Consider the following 21069-nt stretch of genomic DNA (forward strand, 5'->3'; position numbering starts at 1 on the left):
CCGATTCATTTGCTAAAATCTCATTTTCTCATAATCTAACATTCATTATTTTATGGCAGATATTTGTTTTTATCTGTCATTTGTTACAAACAAATATAAGTTGACCGTAGGCATCTATGTTAGTTTTAAAACATGAACGCATCATTTTCCAAAAATGTTTTTTTCTTATTTTAACAAGGAAATGTCTTCGTATTCTCCACATCACTATAAATTGTATTGTGTGAAACAGTACTGATTAATTACGAACTATAAATAACTGACACTTTTTATTTAAATAAGAAGAATCATCTCTCCAGGAGGCAAAGTATCTCTTTTTTTATTTGTGCTGAAATAAATGAAGTCTATTACAAACTCAGTAATACTGCTGCGGATAATCTGTTCTATTACTTTGTCTTAAAGTATGTCTTTTTTTCTTACAATTTTTAAAATCGCAGCCAATCTGCTACGGTTATAACCAGATTTAGACACAAAAACTTTCTTCATTGTTGTAACATCGGTTCTTTTATTTCAAACAAATGGTGCCTAATATATAAATGCAATGAGAAACACTGTAGTTGCTCAGTGTGTCGACAGACTTTAAAACCCTCAGAGTCTAAATGTCTGGCTAAATGACCAGTTTAAGATGGATGTTTTTGTGCTGTGAGGACTGTTAAATGTCTGCAGTGAACTTTTTGGCATCAACCGTCCATCTCTTTGGATCCTTGCAGCTGAAGGATGTTTGAAACAGCAGGAAGGAGCAGGACCAGCAACCAAATAATTTACACAAGTGGCTGGCGAACAGTGCCACATGTTAACCTGGAGTCATGCAGAATGGCCCAGATTCTCCATCCAGACACACCACAGCCTTGACTGGAGGCCTTTTCTTTAAGGGCAGGCATCAGGGCTGAAGAAAGAGGTCTCGCCATGGATTGATTTTCCTCACTTGCACTTGCCTGTATCCCACGCTTTAGGAGGCCCAGGAGCAGCCATTGATTGAGAGGCCATGCTGGTTATTCTTCCATTTTGAGCTGCTGCTGTTGTCATGGCCTCTTTCAGCTCAAAACTCATTACTTTAGTTTCACTTTAGATAAAAAATAATTGTTACTAATAATTTGGTGTCATATTGGGATATGAGACACAATAAAAATAATATCAAAATAATGATTTGGTACAAAGAGGCTCACAAAAGCTTGTAAATATTTTAAATGTAAATGTAGTTTTTGTTCTTTTATGTTTTGTTCTTCTTGGGGTGGGTTGCATTAAAACAGTATACTAACCTTTTATCTGAAGCAGGAGGCAAATGAATATTTCAAGCAAAACGTTGAAAACAATTTCTCCTGAAGTTATGCATTTCTATACTTGGTTTTTTGTCATTTGTACCTACAAGCTTCAAGAACAGTAATAGTAACCAGTTTTTCCTTCATTTATTGGTGAATTGTAAGACGACACTGCCCACACCCAAGGCAGCAGTCCAAAATCCAAAGAGTGATTGACTTTAAAGGTTAGGCGTTTATCAAAATTAATGCATTTGACATTCGAATTTATTAAACTACAAGAAAAGAAAATAAGTATGCTCTTTTATTTTAGAAAATACAAAAACTCCTGTGGAGCTCCACAAATCCATTTCACATTTGACAAAACAGTCTTTCCTCAGGACCCCTTTAGTGGCTCTTCTGGATCTTTCAATGGTATTGCATGATCTTTATCAGCTGCTGGAAATCTTCAAAAGCTTTTTAACTCTTCAGTGTGAGACTTGGGTTGCTGTTTGAATTAGAGATGACAAACTATATGTCAAATATTTTGAAAGTGCATCCTGTAGGCCAGTAGCAGCCCTCGGTAACATTTTGTACATGATAGATGGACTGGTTCCTATATAGCGCTTTTCTACTCTGAGCACTAAAAGCACTTGTGTGGTGTGTGTGGGCATGAAAAAGAAAGAAAGAGTAAACCATAACACTCTGTAAAGTAGGACTTCTCAAAATGTTACTGAAATTGTTGGTGAGCACAAAACCCGATGAACCGAATTCTACAGACCATTTAAAGAACAAGAGTAATAAGAGTTTCTACTACTTATAAGGAAAAAAGTAATTTTGCTTGTTTTTGTGATTTAGAGGACCACAGACATTTTTAAAAATCCACTGCAACCACAGTTCATCAGGCAAAATGCCTCAGAGTATTTTCTTATTCTCAAGAATATCTTTATTTAATTTGAGCAGAGTCTGTGAGTCAGTTTAAGAGATAAGTGGCTTAAGTTTTATGCAAATTTCTCACCTTGGAAAAAATATTTTCTACATGATTTAATAGTAAAACTGACAAATTGGGTTAAATAGTTTAAAATGGATGTAAATCCATTTTAGGCAGGACTATTACATATGATTAATTTATTTGTAACTATTCCAACTGCTTTAAGTACCCATCAGAATAACTAATCTAGTCTCATTTTAGCCAGCTTATTTAGCTAGCTAAAATGAGACGTATATAAATGGGTAAAATGAGTGAGTCATCTGTTAAATTAGTGTGTGAAACACAGTATCGTACATGCGGTTCACTTCAGGAAAAAATGTTTTTTAAAAAAGCAATCAGTAACTCACTGTCTTTCTTTGTGCTTCAGATACCTGTACGCTATGGGGCAGAGGGTCTGGAAACGCTGGAAAAAAAGATATTTTGTTCTTGTCCAGGTATGAAACTGGTGAGACGCTGCTCAGATGAATTTGTAAGCTGTGACTGATATGGACAGAGGTGTAATACAGCAGCAGCAAAGTGTTGACATTTGAAGGATCTGATTCAGGCAGCGTTTTGCTAGGACGCAGCAGTCACATATGAAAGCTTCGGCCTTCATAGGAAACCGGTTGTCTCAATTCCTTTGACACTTTTTTTTTCAACTTAAGCTGACATTAACTTTCTGAGCATTAGAGGCACATGGGGCAGATTCTTGCAAATCTACCCCATGCTTTTGTGACAGCCAACCCCCACGAGCTTGTAACGTCCTCAGATACTGTTTCTCTGCACCTGGAATCAAATGTTTAACGGCTGTTCATATTTAATGACGACTGGTAGTAAGACACTGTGTAGCCAAAGTGGACACAATGACATTGCCCACTGATTTGTGAAGACTTGAGTTTGCTTTTACCGTCTTTCTGAAATCAGATGTGACAGTCAGAATATGTCATAATCTTAACAAGTTCACATGATTCATATTTAACAGTCATTGCGTAGCCCTAACACTAAATTTTACATTTTTTTAGCACATTTTGTGGGACAGCAAAGAAAATGAACCTGGAGAACTTTCATGTCTATGGACTGTGTGTGGGTGTGTGTGCATGCATGTGTGTCTGTTTTTGATTGCTCATGAATTTGTGTCGCTGTCCTGCAGGTTAGTCAGTACACATTTGCAATGTGCAGCTATAGAGAGAAGAAGGCTGAGCCTCAGGAGCTGATGCAGCTGGAGGGCTACACAGTGGACTCCTGTGAGCCTCGGCCAGGTAGACATGAAAAAGAAATGTTAAAAACAATAGCACGATAGATTTTGATCATCTTGAAACTGATTGTGTACAAAGAATAAAGTTATTGGAGCCAATAAAATAATTAAAACAACTCTAATTTATGGAATTATACTAATCTCCCCAAAACACTGTCAAAAAAGCTGTTTAAATGTTACGTTTAAATGCAATTTTTATAATTTTTGTTGTGTTATCTGTTTCTCTGCTAAATTTTGTTCATAACCACGTTCTCTATTTTGAAGATTACATTACAGACTTTTCAATATCTCACTTTTGAGAAAAGTAGGGAGCACAGATTTACTACAGTTTAAAAAGAAATTAATTATAAATCATCAAGAAATGATTTCATGGAATATGATGAATATGATGAAATTGTCACAAAGTAAGATTTGGATGTGCTTATTTTTCATTATTCTGCCCTTTAACATTCACTTCTTTTATCTCCTCTTTAGGTCTGCAAGGTGGTCGGGTTTTTTTTAACGTGTTGAAGGAAGGCGATTTGGTGATGTTTGCTTGTGATGATGAGCAGGAACGGGTGCTGTGGATCCAGGCCATGTACCGAGCGACTGGACAGTCCTACAAACCGATCCTCCACCCCAAAAACAAAACCCCAAACTGCAGAGGAGGAAACCAAAAACTGACATCCCCCATCAGTAAGTTCAGCTTCTCACTCGATCTGTTTTGATTATCTGAATGTCATTGAAGAAATGAAAAGTGGCAAACTACAGAAAGTGTTCGAATAGCTTTTAAAATCAAACAGTGTTTATTGGGAAAGGAACCACAACTGTAAAACACAGAGTTCAGGTGCATAGTTACATATTCTGTTGAATGCTTCTGCCTGCAATCTTTATTTATCTATAGAGACTTGGCAGAACCTGAGTGATTGTAAGTTGTTGTTTTCTAAGTTTTAGTGTCTTTATTATTGTGGTTGCTCTTAAATGGAAACCATTAGAAAACCTTTAGTTTTCGTTTATTTTAGTGAAATTAAAACTGTAAATAGAACCATTTGTATAAAAGCAGGTCAGTTACAAATCTTTCTCTTGAGAGATAAATCCAAATTTACTTGATGATTTTTGTCGCATTCCCATAATTTACTTCCTAACAGTGAAACAGGTTGGTGGGAATGTACTTTTTTTTTTTTATGTACCAGGTCCGACTCAAGAAAAGTTTAAGGTATAAGTGTTGTTGTAATAATAATAACAATAATAATGATAATGATAATAATAATAATAATGATGATGATGATGATGATGATGATGATGATGATGATGACGACGACGACAACAACTTCTGTTTAAAAGCGCCTTTCAAGACACCCACGGACACTTAACAATAAAATAAAACACAGCAAAACAATGACAAAATGAATAATAATAATAACGATACAAAGATTGTTATTATTATTGTTGTTGTTATTATATTATAGTCACATTAAGAAAAAATAGATTATTGATCATTTTGAGAATAAAGTCAAAATTTTCATATTAAAATTGAAAATTTATTTTGAGAAAACATTTGTATTTGCATCTCCAGAAAAAAGTCAAAATGTGGAGATCACCACGGTTGCTATACCCTGTCAATTAATTAAAGCCTACTTCAGAAAATGTTTTAGTAGCAATAAAGGAAATGATTTCTCTTTTAGCACATAAACGATGCGGTGTATGTATAAGGGCATTGAAAGGATGGTTTGAGTAAGCTGCATCTGGTGAGATGGAAAAACACAGAAACAAGGAAGAGTTTGTGTTTTTCAAAATGAAGTGGCTGGTAAAGGAAAAATGCAAGGTTATCAATAGTTACACCCTCATGCAGCAAAGAGATTGTGTGTTGTGTCAGACCGCTGATCAATTTGTTTTACTAAGTCATCTACATGAGGCGTTTTGTAGAGGTTACAGCAGTTGAGGCAGTTTGTTCTGAAACCGTAACTGTAATCTGCTCATAATTGGATGTGCGGATTACAGATTACAGTCGAAAATACAATTACAACTTTTTTCTCAAAATAGTATTTTAACTTTATTCTCAAAATTATCAATAATATTTTTTCTTAATGTGGCCCTAGTACACCTTCATACAAGTTTATTATACTATTATACTAATTTGTCAGAATACTGACAAATTAACAGTTTGACATGCACAACGTTACCATCATGTATCCTGAGATTACCATTATATAGCATTTCAGTGTTTTAGCACCAGCACTGCTGTAGAAACCTCACAGCAGCATTGTGTTTGTTGGTTCAGTCATACAATACAATACAATATAATACAATTGGATTATGCAATTATTTCCTTGATAGCTCATAGTATTACATTAGCACAGCCTTATCCTGGGGTTGTTTTGGTACTCTGTAGTCAGCCTAATGGAAAACAGTTTGATGGAAGAGAAACAGCACCTTTTTAGCATCAGGTTATGTTAAAATAAATAAAACTCTGTTGAAGCCTGCAGACCAAATCTGAAGAGTTTGATATCACTGTATGTTTTTCTAATTTTTGGTCCTGACAGTCTTTAATTTAAAGTAATTCTTTCCTTTTTTTTCTCATCCACTGCCATCCTTTTACCATAACACGTTTTTATTGCGATGTTGCTCCCTTCTTTCCACTGTACACAGTGTGAAGAGTTTTTCATTACAGAACACCAATCAGACAGCAGGTTCCAAGATGGTGTTTTTTGTTTGGAGAGGGTTTCATGTTCACATGCTGATTGGTTCTGTATCACACAGTCACACAGCAAGAGTCAGATCGAAACAGCTTAACAGCATTGTAGGTCACACTACTGTGAGAGAGGAAAAACAAACACAACATATGGTAAAGATGGAAGGAAGAGAGTATGAAGACAAAATTAAATGGTGACACTTTTTTCTTTAATACATCACATACTGTTCATCCATTTTCTTGCCGTGTTCTCATCTTCTTGAAATGACTTCCTCCTTTTTTCTTAACAGCACACAGTAATAAATGTAGCCTATTTTCAAGTCTGGAGGCCAGTTTGAATTAGAGACTCGCTTTGCACCCTTGAAAAACTTACTTTTACAATAATTGATTACATAGCCATGGGGGATAGATTTCATCACATCAGATATCTTTCTGAAAGTACTGGTACTAAGTTGGAGGATAAAATTCACCAACTGTTATCATCTTTAATGCCTTTTACCAACATATTGCAGAGCAGCTACTCCTGCACAGGTTGATTATCTTGTTAATCATTTACCTTCTTCACTACATATGCCTTGCATGACTATAAAGAGAGCCTCAAATCAGAAGTACTTAACTCCCTGGTATAACTGTCAAACTCAGTAATGGAGTCTCACTAATTTAGAAGATCATAATTTAGAGAAATAGTTTGCTGCTTTAATTAAAAAAAAAAAAAAGCCTTACTTAAAGCTAGAATATCCTAAAATTCATCACTGATTGAAGAAAATAAGAGCAACAGGTTTCTCTTCAGTGCAGTAGCCAGGCTGACACAAAGTCAGAGCACTGTTGAGCCAAACATTAATACAATGGTATTAATGGTTGGCTTGCTATTAATAGTTAACAATTAACGAGTAATGACTTCATGAATTTCTTTACAAATAAAATTTTAACGATTAGAGGAAAGAATCACTGATAATGATATCATAGATGTAGCATTATCTACGGCTACTTTCGGTACTTTCAGTACTTTCACTGATATTCATTTAGTCCTTTTCACCAATTAATCTTTTTAAATTAACTTCAGTAATTACTTCCTCCAAACCATCAAAGTGTCTTTTAGACCCCATTCCTATCCGGTTGTTCAGTCTGACGTCACTAGCCGTGTCTGGACCTAAACTCCGCTGCAGGTCCATATATCAAACGATCACTATGGCATTACTGAGAGTTACAAACTGTCTAAAGTCTTTCATCTTTAATAAAATGATCAGCGTTCTGCTCTACCAGGTGTAACAATTGAGTTTAACATCCAGGCATCCATGAAAACGGAATTTATGACATTTAACGGAGTTAGAAGTTAGCAGGAAGTTAGCTCGCTAGCTTCTATCTAAATACAATATAGCATGTCCTGACTGCGGGGTTTTGGAAACAAATTAAAACGTACAGCTCTGTTATCACTTCCAACATAAATGAAGACAGAAAACTAAACAGCAGTGACGTTTGTAGGGTTACTGAAGTTGGGCTAGCTGGTACATAATGATGTGCTACGTGACCGCTAGCGACACAGCTATGTTAGTATAATATAAACAAGCTAACTTTTTTTCCACTCGATAAAAGTTAATGTGAGTGTTCTCGTGGTCAGGAACAAATGTAATCGCATGGCAGGATGCTGTAAAAGGACCAAACTTCAGCCAGGAGAACAACTGAGATAATCCATCCACAATACGAGGTTAGTCATTCATATACTGCTGCATGGGCTGGGCTTTAGTTACATCCTAAGGTTTTAAAAACTGAGCTTAAATAAATGATTAGCGGTAATAAAAGCCGAGGGAGGTCAACAGTGATTACTGACTGTTTTAGGAGCTTTTTGAGATCAAATAGAAGAAAATACATAACATTAAACATGTTAACAACACAAAAGCCATATTAAACGCAGACTACTTTAGGCCCGGAAGTTTCGTCGTGTCATCACTGAACAACCGGATAAGACTGCTCAAAGAAGTTTTACCATTAATTAATGCTTCAATCTTAAATATGATCAACTTACCGCTAATAATTGGCTAAATACAACAGGCCTTTGAGCTGGCAGTAGTTAAACCATTAAAAAAAGCCATCTCTTGACTCAGCAGTCTTATCTCTAACCTTCCTTTTATCTAAAAAAATCTTGAAAGAGTAGTTGTGAAACAGCTAACTCATCATCTGCTGAGAAATAGTTTATTCATAAGATAAGATAACCTTTATTAGTCCCACTCGTGGGAAATTTGTTGTGTCACAGCAGAAAGTGGACAGTGGAAAGTTACAGTAGCAAAAACTAAGAAAAACACTGGAATAGGACAGTATAATAAGAATAACATACTATATACAATAGAATAAAATACAACGTTGTCAGAAAAAGAGAATTGCACTCATCAACAAGGATGACAGCTTAGCCACCATTCTCCGGTCTCTTACCACCTCCACTGGGTCCAGAGAGCATCCTAGAACAGAGCTGGCCCTTCGGATCAGCTTGTTCAGTCTCTTCCTGTCCCCAGCAGAGATGCTGCCACCCCAGCAGACCACACCATAAAAGATGGCTGAGGCCACCACAGAGTCATAGAAGGTCTTCAGGAGTGGGCCCTTCACCCCAAAAGACCTGAGACTCTGTCCTGTCCAGTCCAGTTTATCGTTCACATAAACACCAAGGTACCTGTAGCTGTCCACAGCCTCAGTGTCCATACCTTGAATGTTCAGTGGTTGCACTGGAGGATGTTTGTGCCTGCAGAAGTCTACCACCAGCTCCTTGGTTTTACTAGTGTTGATTTGGAGGTAGTTCTGCTGGCACCAGTCCACAAAGTCTTGGGTCAGTTAAGGGTACTCCCTGTCATCCCCATCAGTGATCATCAGGCCGACTATTGCGGAGTCATCAGAGAATTTCTGAAGAAAGCACTGGGTGGAGTTGTGGGAGAAGTCTGCAGTGTAGATGGTGAAGAGGAACGGAGCCAGAACAGTTCCCTGTGGGGCCACCGTACTGCAGAAGACCCTGTCTGACACACAGCCCTGAGTTCTCATGTACTTTGGTCAGTCAGTCCTGCTTGTCCTCAGTCCAGCGTTCGATACTGTCAACCATAATATTCTATTAGAACAATTAGAGCACACTGTGTAGGTATTACAGCTACTGCACTGCAGTGGTTTGTATCATATCTATCTAAGAGACTCCAATTTGTTCATGTAAATGGAGAGTCTTCTTCACACACTGAGGTTAGTGATGGAGTTCCACAGGGTTCAGTGCTAGGACCAAAGCTGTTTACATTATACATGCTTTCCTTAGGCAGTGTCCTCAGAAGACATCAGCATACATTTTCACTGCTATGCAGACGACACCCAACATTATCTATCCACGAAACCAGATAACACACACAATAAGTTAAACTGCAGGAATTTCTTAAAGACATAAAGAGCTGGATGACCTCAAATTCTGTGCTTTTAAATTCAGATAAAACTGAGGTTATTGTAATTGTCCCTAAAAACGTCTTGTGGTCAAAAAACTTAATGAACCACTTGTCTTTTTCTGTATTTCCCTCATTGTTCTATTTATATTTTTTGTCCTGTATTTATTTATTTTTCATCTTTTGTATAATTTTTCATTTGGACGTTTCTGTTTTACTCTTCCTTGACTGGACCTACAAACATTATTTTTTTTAAACCTGTATATAGAAGACATGTCTACATTTTCAACTCCTCCCATGCCAGGTACTGTGAAATGAAGCTGATTATAGCTGTATTTATGTAATGTGGTGTGACTGCGGTCCATTCTCGCCACAACTCGTTAGTGTTTAATGGAATAGATTGAAACGTCAATCGCGAGAGGTGCTGACACAGTGTTTGCAAAAGGAAATGGAAAGTTTCCCTGAAATAGCTCTTAACTGGGTGCAAAGTGTTGCTGTGTGTGTGAGCATGTTTGTGCGTAATGGGCTTGAGAGGAAGTCATTCTCACTTTAATAACGATCATAGCTGTTAACCTGCATCTTCATTTCCAGTCGCCCTGCAGGTGTGCTTTTGATAAAAATCAATGTGGGGGTTACATTTCACTAATGACTGCATGTGAAATGGGTTATTACCATTAATAAAGTCCCACTTGTTCTGTCTTGACTCCATGGAAATAGCTGCAATTTTTTTTTTTTAAACATGAGCGAGATGGTTTTGTTTTCTATTTGAAGGTTAATAACTCAGAGGTGAGACAATGAGAGCAGAGTCACAGTATCTTTTCTTTGTCTTTAGAACAGACAGCAGCATCAGATTTTATTGACTGGCGTGTCAGCTCTAATAATGAAGCTGTTTACACATGGAAGCCATGTCAGAGGCTCACACATATCAGCCTACTCACAGTTACTGTCCTGCTCCGTGAATCCACACTTTCTGTTTTCAGGGATAAACTGGTCATTTTATGTACCAGCTGATGCCCAACAGTTTTCTCACACTTAATGGTTTTCTGTGTAAAACCTTTAGATATTTGTGAATTCAGTCAGCAGTCTTTCATTGTTGCTTGTTCAGACTGGTTGAGACTGTTGTTGTATATATAATAGATGACTGTAGCCATTGTTATCTGTTGATTTAAAAAAAAAAAAACACTGTTGTGGAACATCAGTCTGAGCGTTTCTGCTATTGCCATTTAAAACCATAGATCTGACTCAGGAACAGAGAGGTTCACTGGCTGACTATTGGGGACAATAACTTACATAATAATAATAATGTGGCTGTGGCTCAGGCTGGGGTAGCACAGGTTGTCTACTAATTGGGGAATTGTTGGTTCAATCCCTGAGTACTCCAGTCAGCAGGATTCTTGAGCAAGATACTGAACCCTGAGTTGCCCCAAGGATGAAATGTTCGTCAGAGTGTGAATGTTAGATATAAAAACAAATACTTGGGTAAATGAGACATGACGCTTTGAATTGCTGCAAAACCATTATATAAGAGCAAGTCTATTTACGATTTACGAGATTAACTTCATGTTATAATAAGGGTTATTGAGCAGGGGTTGTCGAGCTTTTGATGATCCTTTTCCAATGACTATGTATGTGAGCTGTAAGTTGTTATGTAGTTGGGTCACTATGCCATAATCACTGAATTTCATTAGAATTCAATGGCTTCTTTAAAGTTGTCTGCATTTGTAAATGGTGACTAGAACTTGGAACATGAAGCCTTGGAGTGGATCTGTTATCTGCTAACCAAATATTCTGACTACAGTGAGAGCCCTAAATACTTCCAGTGCTAAGTAAACCCACTAGCTAATGGGTTACCAGACTTATCAGCAGTTAGACTTTCTGGAGAAGCCACACAAATGATACTAAGTATCATTTTCCCCAGAGAAATATAATGTATTTATATATTAATTGGTTTTATAGTGCTTTTCTTGTCTTACTGACCCCTCAAAGGACTTTGGACCACATGTCACGTTGTAACTGTTCATTTATATGGTCATTTTAGGCTCTGAGCACTTTAACAACTGCACATCCATCAGCAATTTGGAATCTCCAAAAGGGATAACATGCATATCTTTGGGCTGTGAGAGAAACCTGGAGCAGGCAGAGAAAACTTACACAGGAACCAGGAACAATGTTGCTGTGAAGTGACAGTGTTAGCACTTCACTATCACTATTGTCCATATATTACCTATGCAAACATAGTACTTAAAAAAAGCAAAATTGCCATTGTGCTGACTGTAAAATTAAAAAGGCTACAGTGTGTATATATATATATAGTGGGGGAAATCCCCCCTGCAGATTTTGCAAGTTTGCTCACTTACGAAGGAATGAACAGTAACTGATTTTTCTGGTAGTTTAATGAAGGGAGAATATCAGTGAAAGTAGATTTGCATGTCAGTGAATGAAATAACTATTTGATTCTCAAGCAAAACAAGGGTTCCTAGGTTTTGGTCCCAGTGTCTTGAGTCTATTCTGGGTTATTAGGTGTGATTCATTCTTTGTTTTCGTTATCATGTTTGCCCTGTGTTCTCTGTGCTTTGTGTCGTTATCGTTTCTGTCCGGGTTTGTTGCTGTTGCATGTTAGTAGTTGTTTGTCTGCTGTGCTGGTATATACAGGGAGTGCAGAATAATTAGGCAAATGAGTATTTTGTCCACATCATCCTCTTCATGCATGTTGTCTTACTCAAAGCTGTATAGGCTCAAAAGCCTACTACCAATTAAGCATATTAGGTGATGTGCATCTCTGTAATGAGAAGGGGTGTGGTCTAATGACATCAACACCCTATATCAGGTGTGCATAATTATTAGGCAACGTCCTTTCCTTTGGCAAAATGGGTCAAAAGAAGGACTTGACAGGCTCAGAAAAGTCAAAAATAGTGAGATATCTTGCAGAGGGATGCAGCAGTCTCAAAATTGCAAAGCTTCTGAAGCGTGATCATCCAACAATCAAGCGTTTCATTCAAAATAGTCAACAGGGTCGCAAGAAGCGTGTGGAAAAACCAAGGCGCAAAATAACTGCCCATGAAGTGAGAAAAGTCAAGCGTGCAGCTGCCAAGATGCCACTTGCCACCAGTTTGGCCATATTTCAGAGCTGCAACATCACTGGAGTGCCCAAAAGCACAAGGTGTGCAATACTCAGAGACATGGCCAAGGTAAGAAAGGCTGAAAGACGACCACCACTGAACAAGACACACAAGCTGAAACGTCAAGACTGGGCCAAGAAATATCTCAAGACTGGTTTTTCTAAGGTTTTATGGACTGATGAAATGAGAGTGAGTCTTGATGGGCCAGATGGATGGGCCCGTGGCTGGATTGGTAAAGGGCAGAGAGCTCCAGTCCGACTCAGACGCCAGCAAGGTGGAGGTGGAGTACTGGTTTGGACTGGTATCATCAAAGATGAGCTTGTGGGGCCTTTTCGGGTTGAGGATGGAGTCAAGCTCAACTCCCAGTCCTACTGCCAGTTTCTGGAAGACACCTTCTTCAAGCAGTGGTACAGGAAGAAGTCTGCATCCTTCAAGAAAAACATGATTTTCATGCAGGACAATGCTCCATCACACGCGTCCAAGTACTCCACAGCGTGGCTGGCAAGAAAGGGTATAAAAGAAGAAAAACTAATGACATGGCCTCCTTGTTCACCTGATCTGATGTTATATTGAGATGAGATGTTATATTGGTTTCACTGGTAAAAATAAATAATTGAAATGGGTATATATTTGTTTTTTGTTAAGTTGCCTAATAATTATGCACAGTAATAGTCACCTGCACACACAGATATCCCCCTAAAATAGCTAAAACTAAAATCAAACTAAAAACTACTTCCAAAAACATTCAGCTTTGATATTAATGAGTCTTTTGGGTTCATTGAGAACATGGTTGTTGTTCAATAATAAAATTATTCCTCAAAAATACAACTTGCCTAATAATTCTGCACTCCCTGTAGTTACAGTCCTGTTGTCTTCCCATTCTGTATTCCTTTGTGTCCCAGTTTCATCTGCTTTTGTCCTTTTATCTTCCCATGTTCCCCGGCCTAGTGATCATGTTCTCCATTATCTTGAGTTACCCTTATTCCCCATTCTGGTGACTGTCTCTGTGTCTGCCAGTCAATGTCTCCATGTTTGTTTACTACTTTCAATACCATTAATATTTATATAGACTCTTTTTCTCCAATTGATCCTTCTGAGTTAACGGTCAACATATCTTATAGACCAGCAGGTTGGGAAGTCCAGGCCTCAAAAATTCTTATTTCACTCAACTTTCATCTAATGTTTTTTTTTTCTGGATTTTTGGATGATATTCTTTCTCTCTTTATCAAAATGAATCTACCATAAAAATGAGAAACAATATAGATATGTTAAAATGATCTTTTCTTTGCAAGACACTGGAGTTACAATTTCCACTTCTAAATACCTGGGACACTGTACAATATGTAATTAAAAAGAGAATACATGGGTTTTGCAGATCTCATAAACACATTTTATTCACAATAGAACATAGAAATATAACAAATATTTAAATTGAGACGTTTTACTATTTTTAGTATAAACTAGTACCTCGTTTTAAGGGCAGCTCCACAGCAGGGATAGGTGCAAGAAGAGGCTGGAAAAGTATATAGTACAGAAAACAAAAACAACTGGAGGAAGGTTAATTGGCAGACAACCAGTTTATTCTGGTAAAGTAAAGATGGGGCAAAGGTTCAGCAATTTCACAATAATGTTCCCTTTAACATAAAATTGCAAATAATCCTGTTATCTGTAGTACGTAATATCCTCTAAAGACTCGTGCGAAATCTCTGTGCCAAAGAGATGAGACCAAAAACAAAAGGATACCAATGTTTTTATAGGCTTGTAATGCAGTCTTAATCACTTTGTTTTAGAAATGTTAACTCTCTAAAGCCTAACATGTTGCCAGACATGACACCAGACAGATGTTTTGCAACTTTCATTTTCAGGATCTCTTCTGTGAATGTCCAGTGCTGTAAAACTTATAATTTCAACTGCCAAAGCAAATTAAATCTTTTTAAACAACAGATATTTCTCCTGAATTCCTTCTGAAAAATTTGAACACCACAGTTGATGTCCTGGTTCATCTCCTGAACCATTTGCTCAATTGAAAGAATTTCACTGGTTCCTGAAAGCGGTGGCTCTGTGCTTTTCAGTGATATTAGGGTCATTATGGTAATCCTTGCCACATCCAAATCACAGCAAACCTATAACCTTGATTTAATTCATTTAATTTAATTTAATTTTAATTAACCTTTAGTTAAAAACAAGAACAAGAAACAATTCCATAACCTTAAAAAATAGCTTTAAGGATATACAGTAGTACCGTACAAAACAGTACTTACACTCAGAGACACCATGGAATTCAGAAGTTTTTGCTTTTCTCTTAATTTGGAAAATATCTTTTACTGTGTGAGGAATTGTCTAAAAAGTGGAGCTTTAGTGGAGCTTTTATTGTGCATTTCCTTTTACCATATTTTTTTTTTTAATTGTTTAGATGTGGGTGTTTGCTGTCTTGTTTGCTGAGATTTGGATGTGGCCCCTGTCCTGGGATTACTGTAATGATCCTAATATCATCGAAAAAGCACCGAGTTGATGCTTTTGGGGACCGCTGGGATTCTTCGATTGCGCCAGTAGTTCAAGCATTACAGTAGTTTGACTTAAAAGTTTGATCTAAATAGGATAAATCACTAGAGGCTATGGGAAAGTTTAGTCTTTATATTTAGCAATGAGAAAACCTATTTTTCAAGACATATGTTAGCTCTTTGTGGGGTCAATTAAGCTGCTAATGTTCTCACCTCCGAACTTTATTGAAAGGACAACCAAGTCTGAAAGAAATTTGAGTTAACATGATTTCAATGATTGAATGAAATGGACCAAGAACAAAGTCCAAATCAGTGGAAACCATCGGAGGCTGTGACTTTTGGACTCTTGAATTCCACTTTTCTCACACAGACATCGACTTTTTTTGTTAATATGTTAAGACAGATCTACAGAATGGCTCCTGAAGAGATGTTTCCACCTGTCATCTGTGTTTTTGAAAGAAGCTGGTGGTTGGTTTGAAATCAAGGATGATCCTGAGGGGAATGTCCAATTATGTTACGCTCTTGGGGTTCAGCATCCCTCTTAAATGCAGAAGAAGAGCTCTGAAAGTTTGTGTGTGCTCCTTTTTATTTTTTGACAGAGTTTAGTTTGTCTCTTTAAGCTCTACACAGTGTGAAGCTGCAATCAGCCAGACCAAGGCTGATGGACTTGTCTGTCTGTGTCTTCGTCTCTGTTTGTTCTGTCATCAGCAGAGCTGCTCTGCTCCGACAGGGAGGTCATGTCAAATCTTTCAACCATGTGCACCTGAAACTGAAACACTTTGTCCTTATCCTCTTTGTCTGCGTCAATAACCTGCCATCAGGGGCCACTGCCTCTTTTCAGAGCAGGTTGTCACATAGATGTGACTGTTGCTGTGATGATGGCAATGAAACGCAGACTAGATGGGTATAGAGAGGTTGGACAGAGATGAATACACATGAAGAGAAGATACAGATGAGCATGTGTTACATTTTAGTTGCGCACCTGAGATGGGTGGTGTTTTGGCAAACAATCGAAAATAATCTAGCAAACATAATCTTTCTTTTTCTTTCTTTTTAATTGGTGCTTTCTTGTTGAAACCTATTGCCTGTATTGACTGGAATGAAGTGAGCTGGGCCAAAAGACTAGTTGGAAAGGTCTAATTAAGCATGGCGGTAGCATATTATAGTGCATGTAATTTTAAGTACGGCTTAATTTCATGGTAATTCCCAGACATTTCTTTTCCCCTTATGTTACATCACAAGTACGCTGTACTTCTCATGGCATGAGCCTTATGGAGTAACTTAAGCTTTCTAACTTCCATATATTTTACAGGGAAGGGCGCAAATTGTACTGTAAGTAATTTTAAGTTCAGTGTAATTAGATAGTAAGTAAAGACTGCTTAAGTAATTTGGTGCATAATGGACGCTTCACTATGAAACTCTCTTGTTATGTTAAATATAAAAATGATAGTGTAATACGAGCTTTTCTTCCTTTCTTATTACAAACTATACATTCATCCATACAAACTTTGCAAGCTCATCTGATCCTATAATAATGGAGACAAAATTTGTTATTTTCATTAACCATTAATTAAAAACAATAACATGAAACAATTCCATAACTCTGGAAAAAATGGCTTTAAGGATACAGCACTGTACAAAACAGTACTTACACTCAGAAACACCGTGGAATTCAGAAGTTTCTGTTTTCCTCTCAATTTGGAAAATGCTTTTTCCTTTGAACAAGTGTCCAAAAACATGAGACTGACTGCATATTTCGCAGTCATCCCAAATAACAGGGTAGCACACCAAAGCCTTCTCCTTTTTGAGTGATGTCCACCTGTACAGACAATCAGACAATTGAAGATCATGTTTTCAGCAGTCTTGAATACACTTTTTCCCTTTAGCATTAAAATCATAAATGAACTACTTGTCCTATGACAGCTGGCAGAAGATCCACCCTCCCTGTGACCTTTGCACTTGAATTACTTGACTAAGGATCTTGGAAAGAAAAGCGTCTGGATTTCTTTAAGTTGCTTGAAAATGTTACCTCTCATCCGAGAAGCTTCTTCAGTTCTGAACTGAATTGAATTCCGAATTGCCTTAATTTTTCGTAGCATAGGTTCAACAAGGTGCTGGAAACATTCCTCTCAGATGTTTTTCACCATACTGACATGATAGCATTACAAAGTTTCTGCAGACTTGTCATCTGAGGAGATTCACTCCTGTGGACACGGACGCTGTCCAAGACTGATGACACTGGGGTCTTCCAGGATTAGCAGACCCCCACAATACTCTGCACATACTAATCTTTGAGAGCGTGTGTGGGAAACCGTCCAGAAGTGGTGGCTCGTCATTTGCGACCTCTCGAAAACTCATAAGTTGATGTTTTTGAACCGTAGCGGTGAGTGAGAGGAAGGACGCTAGCATCAACTAGCTAGCCGGTCGTCACGGCAAAGCTACAAGAGCGTCTCTCAGCATGGGCCCGAAAAAATTTCTGTCAGCCGAGGAAGGAGACGATATTAAGAAGTCGCTGCAGTTTATGACAGAGGAGATTTCTACTGTCAAACTGCAGCAGAAAGCCATCCTGGACCTGGTCGAGGAAGTTAAGGCTCTCCGCATCCAGAACGCCGAGAAGGATCGGCGGCTGGCGTACCTGGAGAACAGAGTGGCGGATTTGGAGCAGTACACCCGGATGAACGATGTTATCATCACGGGGCTTCGCATCAAACCCCGGTCATACGCCCGGGCGGTCACCACTGACAATGTAGGAGGGCCAGGAGAGGAAGATGTCAACTCCACGGAGCATCAAGTGGTTACCTTTCTACGGTCCAAAGGTGTGGAAGTGGATTATAACAACATTGAGGCTTGCCACCCTCTACCCCGAAAAAATGACAGTGACAAACCAGCCATCATTGTGAGATTTGCAAACAGAAAACAGAAAACAGCACTGTTAAAACAAGGAAGGAAACTGAAAGGATCCGATGTCTTCATGAACGAACATCTGATAAAAAGAAATGCGGACATTGCCAGGAAAGCACGTTACTTGAAGAAACAGGGAAAAATTCAAAATACATGGACCACCAACTGCAAAGTATTCATTAAACTCAATGGAACACCGGAACAAGCCAAAGTGTTGGTCATCAGAAATATGGAAGAGCTGGACAAATACTGAGGTCAACTTACTCTGGAGGTATGAATACACATGTGACGTGACACACAACACAACACATGGCACAGTCCAAAAGAACTTCATCTGCATCCGGCAACAATATCAACATGACTCATTGGAATTCTCTTTATGATAATCTGGAACTGAGAACATTTCGATACACAGACCATAATGTTCTAGACTTAGAAAAGGATATAGACCCGGAAAATAATTTCTTCTACAACATTAGCAGTAACTGCTGCTACTTCACTGATGAACAGTTTAAGCACACCATCAACACGGAAAATAAATTATCAATAATCCATTTTAATAGCAGAAGTCTGTATGCCAACTTCAACAATATAAAGGAATATCTAAATGAGTTGACAAATCCATTTGGAATTATTGCCATTTCTGAAACATGGATCAATGCGGAGAAAGGAATGGACTTTGGACTGGAGGGATATGAAGTGAATTTTGTAAATAGAAGGAACAAGAGTGGAGGGGGAGTAGCTGTGTATGTGGATAAAAACCTAAACTACAAGGTGGTAGAAAGTATGACAACTGTAATTGATAATTTACTAGAATGTATAACAATTTAAATTTATAAGGAAAAAGAAAAAAATGTAATAATTAGCTGTATATATAGAACACCTGGCTCTAGTATTCAAGTATTTAATGACTTCATAGAGGAAATATTCTCTAAAACAAATCAAAAAGTTATGTTTATCTGTGGTGATTTTAATATTGACCTGTTGAATCCAAAAAAGCATAAAATGACCGACGAATTCCTAAACACTATGTACAGTTTGAGTTTACATCCTAAAATAACCAGGCCTAGCAGAATTACACCACATTGTGCCACCTTACTTGACAATATTTTCACTAACAATATGGAAAACAACATTGTGAGCGGAATATTAATTAATGACATCAGTGATCACCTACCAGTTTTTGCAGTTTATGACACTAATTATAAGAAAAATCAGCATGAAGAACAACTGAGATACAGACGTGTAAGGACAGAAGAAACTATGACTGCATTTAAGAACGATCTATTAAATCAGGACTGGGACAATGTGTACAAAGAAGCTGATATTGATATTGCATATGGCATATTTTTAAGAATATTCATGGAGTTGTACGATAAAAACTGTCCAACAATAAAATACAACAGAAAGCACAAATATTCAGATAGACCATGGCTCACTAAGGGTTTACAAAATGCATGTAAAAAGAAAAATACACTCTATAGGGAATACCTAAAACAAAGAACAAAAGATGCTGAAAATAAATATAAAAAATACAAAAATAAGTTGACCAATATTATACGTGTATGTAGAAAGGAGTATTATAGTAAAATATTGAACAACAATAAACATAATATGAAAGGAATATGGGATGTTTTAAACGGTATCATTAAAAATAATTCTGGACAACAAAGTTATCCACAATACTTTATCGATAATGGCAATATTATGGAAAACACTGCTGATAAGGTCAACAGCTTTAATCATTATTTTGTAAATATTGGACCAAAACTGGCAGAACAAATTCCTGAGTCACTGCCATCAGTAGAATGTAGTGAAAACCTGATTGATAGGAACCCTAACTCAATGTTCCTCACATCAGTGGAGGAAAAAGAAATAATTGACATTGTACACATGTGTAAATATAAAACATCTACTGATTGTAATGATATTGACATGAAAATCGTCAAGAAGGTCATTGAAGGAATTGTAGGACCTCTAACATATATTTGCAACTTATCATTTCAGACGGGAAAAGTGCCAAACAAAATGAAAATAGCTAAAGTTGTGCCGCTGTATAAAACCGGGGATAGACGCCACTTCACAAATTACAGGCCTGTTTCTTTACTACCACAATTCTCCAAAATCATAGAAAACCTGTTTAATAAACGATTAGACAAATTCTTAGATAAATATAAATTACTCTCTGACAGTCAATATGGATTCAGATCAAAAAGATCAACATCTCTGGCATTAATCGAATCAATTGAGGAGATTACGAATGCTATAGATCAGAAACAGTATGCAGCTGGAGTATTTCTGGATCTCAAGAAAGCATTCGACACAATCAATCATGACATATTAATTAATAAACTGGAACGGTATGGGATTAGGGGGGTTGTACTGCAATGGGTGAAAAATTATTTAAGTGACCGGAAACAATTTGTGAAGCTGGGTGTCCATTCCTCATCATGCTTGGACATTGCTTGTGGTGTTCCACAAGGCTCTGTACTGGGTCCAAAATTATTTATTATTTATATAAATGATATTTGTAAGGCATCTGATATATTAAAATTAGTATTATTTGCAGATGACACAAATATTTTTTGTTCTGGGGGGAATCTAAAGGAGCTGCTGGATACAATTACTTCAGAAATGTGCAAAATTAAAAAATGGTTTAACAGGAACAAACTATCGCTAAATCTAAGTAAAACTAAAATTATCTTATTTGACTGTGTCAGCTCCCAAACAGACAAAAAACAAACTAAAAACCAGCAACAAACAACTTAAACATAAACAATCACAAAGAAAGAACAATAAAGTATCCACATCTGAACCAAAGAGTAAAACAGTGAAATGTGGATTATTAAATATTAGGTCTCTCTCCTCCAAGTCTCTGTTAGTACATGACTTAATAATTGATCAACAAATTGATTTACTCTGCCTTACAGAAACCTGGTTGCAGCAGGATGATTATGTTAGTTTAAATGAATCAACACCCCCGAGTCATTCTAACTACCAGAAATCTCGAAGCACAGGC

General features: G+C 37.3%; 1 protein-coding gene across 4 annotated transcripts in view; it reads left to right on the forward strand.

Annotated features, from left to right (window-relative positions):
• Positions 1–21069, forward strand: part of cadps2 (Ca++-dependent secretion activator 2) — a 191182-nt gene that overhangs the window by 42477 nt on the left and 127636 nt on the right. For all 4 annotated transcript variants that reach the window (XM_026174892.2, XM_026174893.2, XM_026174894.2 and 1 more), the window contains exons 9-11: positions 2591–2657; positions 3353–3461; positions 3932–4132. In XM_026174892.2, coding sequence (XP_026030677.2) covers positions 2591–2657; positions 3353–3461; positions 3932–4132 — 377 coding nt within the window. The remainder of the gene's footprint in view (positions 1–2590; positions 2658–3352; positions 3462–3931; positions 4133–21069) is intronic.

This window comes from Astatotilapia calliptera, chromosome 7, assembly GCF_964374335.1.
Source record: "Astatotilapia calliptera chromosome 7, fAstCal68.1, whole genome shotgun sequence".
Taxonomy (NCBI): Eukaryota; Metazoa; Chordata; class Actinopteri; order Cichliformes; family Cichlidae; genus Astatotilapia; species Astatotilapia calliptera.